The following is a 2065-nucleotide window of genomic DNA, read 5'->3' as shown; positions in this document are numbered from 1 at the left end:
GATATGATTCTTTTTCAATTTATCGTCAGCAAAATAAACAAAAGAAAACGGCTTTGACTTACGATCGCTTGGAAAGACAACTGGACAGATGTCAAGCCTGCCGAAGATATTGTACGATGAATGGACTACATCTACATCAGGAGACCTGGCATAGGGATGACCACGCCATTGCCATGCCACTGTAGGGCGCCTGATTATTTTAGTTAGCAGCAACAACGACGTGCGTCTCACTGAATAATAGTAATGCACCTATCACAATAACGGCAACAATAATAATAATGCTGCCATCAAAACAACGGCAATAATAATAATAATGCTACCATCACAACAACGGCAAAATTTATAACAACCAGCAGGTTAGCCCGGTGTTGCCCAGGCTCTATTATTTATACAATTATGGAATACTGTGGTGCAAAATCGCGTTAAGCAGAAGAAGAACGAGGATGGCAAGCAGGAGAAGAGGGACGAGGATGGCAAGCAGGAGAAGAGGGCCGAGGATGGCAAGCAGGAGGAGATGGACGGGGAAGGTAAGCAGGAGAAGAGGGACGAGGATGGCAAGTAGGAGAAGAGGGACGAGGATGGCAAGCAGGAGAAGAGGGACGAGGATGGCAAGCAGGAGGAGAGGGACGAGGATGGCAAGTAGGAGAAGAGGGACGAGGATGGCAAGCAGGGAAGAGGGACGAGGATGGCAAGCAGGAGAAGAGGGACGAGGATGGCAAGCAGGAGAAGAGGGACGAGGATGGCAAGCAGGAGAAGAGGGACGAGGATGGCAAGCAGGAGAAGAGGGACGAGGATGGCAAGCAGGAGAAGAGGGACGAGGATGGCAAGCAGGAGAAGAGGGACGAGGATGGCAAGCAGGAGAAGAGGGACGAGGATGGCAAGCAGGAGAAGAGGGACGAGGATGGCAAGCAGGAGAAGAGGGACGAGGATGGCAAGCAGGAGAAGAGGGACGAGGATGGCAAGCAGGAGAAGAGGGACGAGGATGGCAAGCAGGAGAAGAGGGACGAGGATGGCAAGCAGGAGAAGAGGGACGAGGATGGCAAGCAGGAGAAGAGGGACGAGGATGGCAAGCAGGAGAAGAGGGACGAGGATGGCAAGCAGGAGAAGAGGGACGAGGATGGCAAGCAGGAGAAGAGGGACGAGGATGGCAAGCAGGAGAAGAGGGACGAGGATGGCAAGCAGGAGAAGAGGGACGAGGATGGCAAGCAGGAGAAGAGGGACGAGGATGGCAAGCAGGAGAAGAGGGACGAGGATGGCAAGCAGGAGAAGNCTAGGACTGGCCTGTAGCATAAGACTGCACTACGGCCTAGGACTGGCCTGTAGCATAGGACTGCACTACGGCCTAGCACTGGCCTGTAGCATAAGACTGCACTACGGCCTAGGACTGGCCTGTAGCATAAGACTGCACTACGGACTAGGACTGGCCTGTAGCATAAGACTGCACTACGGCCTAGGACTGGCCTGTAGCATAAGACTGCACTACAGCCTAGGACTGGCCTGTAGCATAAGTCTGCACTACGGCCTAGGACTGGCCTGTAGCATAAGACTGCACTACGGCCCAGACTGGCCTGTAGCATAGGACTGCACTACGGCCTAGGACTGGCCTGCAGCATAGGACTGCACTACGGCCTAGGACTGGCCTGCAGCATAGGACTGCAGTCTGCACTACGGCCTAGGACTGGCCTGTAGCATAGGACTGCACTACGGCCCAGACTGGCCTGTAGCATAAGACTGCACTACGGCCTAGGACTGGCCTGCAGTACAGGACTGCACTACGGCTTAGCACTGGCCTGCAGCATAGGACAGCACTACAGCCTAGATTCAGTCTGCAGCCTAGATTTGGACGATTGCATGCATTCTAAGACGGGCCTGCAGCCTAGATTTGGCCAGCGTTCCAGGACTGGCCTTCAGCCTAGCTTTGGCCAGCGGTCTAGGACTGGCCTGCAGCCTAGATTTGGCCAGCGGTCTAGGACTGGCCTGCAGCCTAGATTTGGCCAGCGGTCCAGGACTGGCCTGCAGCCTAGATTTGGCCTGCGGTCAAGGACTGGCCTGCAGCCTAGATTTG

General features: G+C 54.6%; 1 protein-coding gene across 1 annotated transcript; it reads left to right on the top strand.

The window, feature by feature from the left end:
• Window positions 1-430: 430 nt before the first annotated feature.
• LOC108680267 (high mobility group nucleosome-binding domain-containing protein 5-like) lies at window positions 431-1287 on the top strand (the record flags this gene model as incomplete). Its single annotated transcript, XM_018169066.1, has 2 exons — window positions 431-554; window positions 671-1287. Coding segments are annotated over 2 exons (741 nt in total), but the record flags the coding sequence as incomplete, so codon positions are not given.
• Window positions 1288-2065: the final 778 nt, after the last annotated feature.

This window comes from Hyalella azteca, unplaced genomic scaffold (genome assembly GCF_000764305.2).
Source record: "Hyalella azteca isolate HAZT.00-mixed unplaced genomic scaffold, Hazt_2.0.2 contig7034, whole genome shotgun sequence".
Lineage (NCBI taxonomy): Eukaryota > Metazoa > Arthropoda > Malacostraca > Amphipoda > Hyalellidae > Hyalella > Hyalella azteca.
The sequence above is the reverse complement of the archived record's forward strand: the minus strand, read 5'-3'. Positions and strand labels throughout refer to the sequence as shown.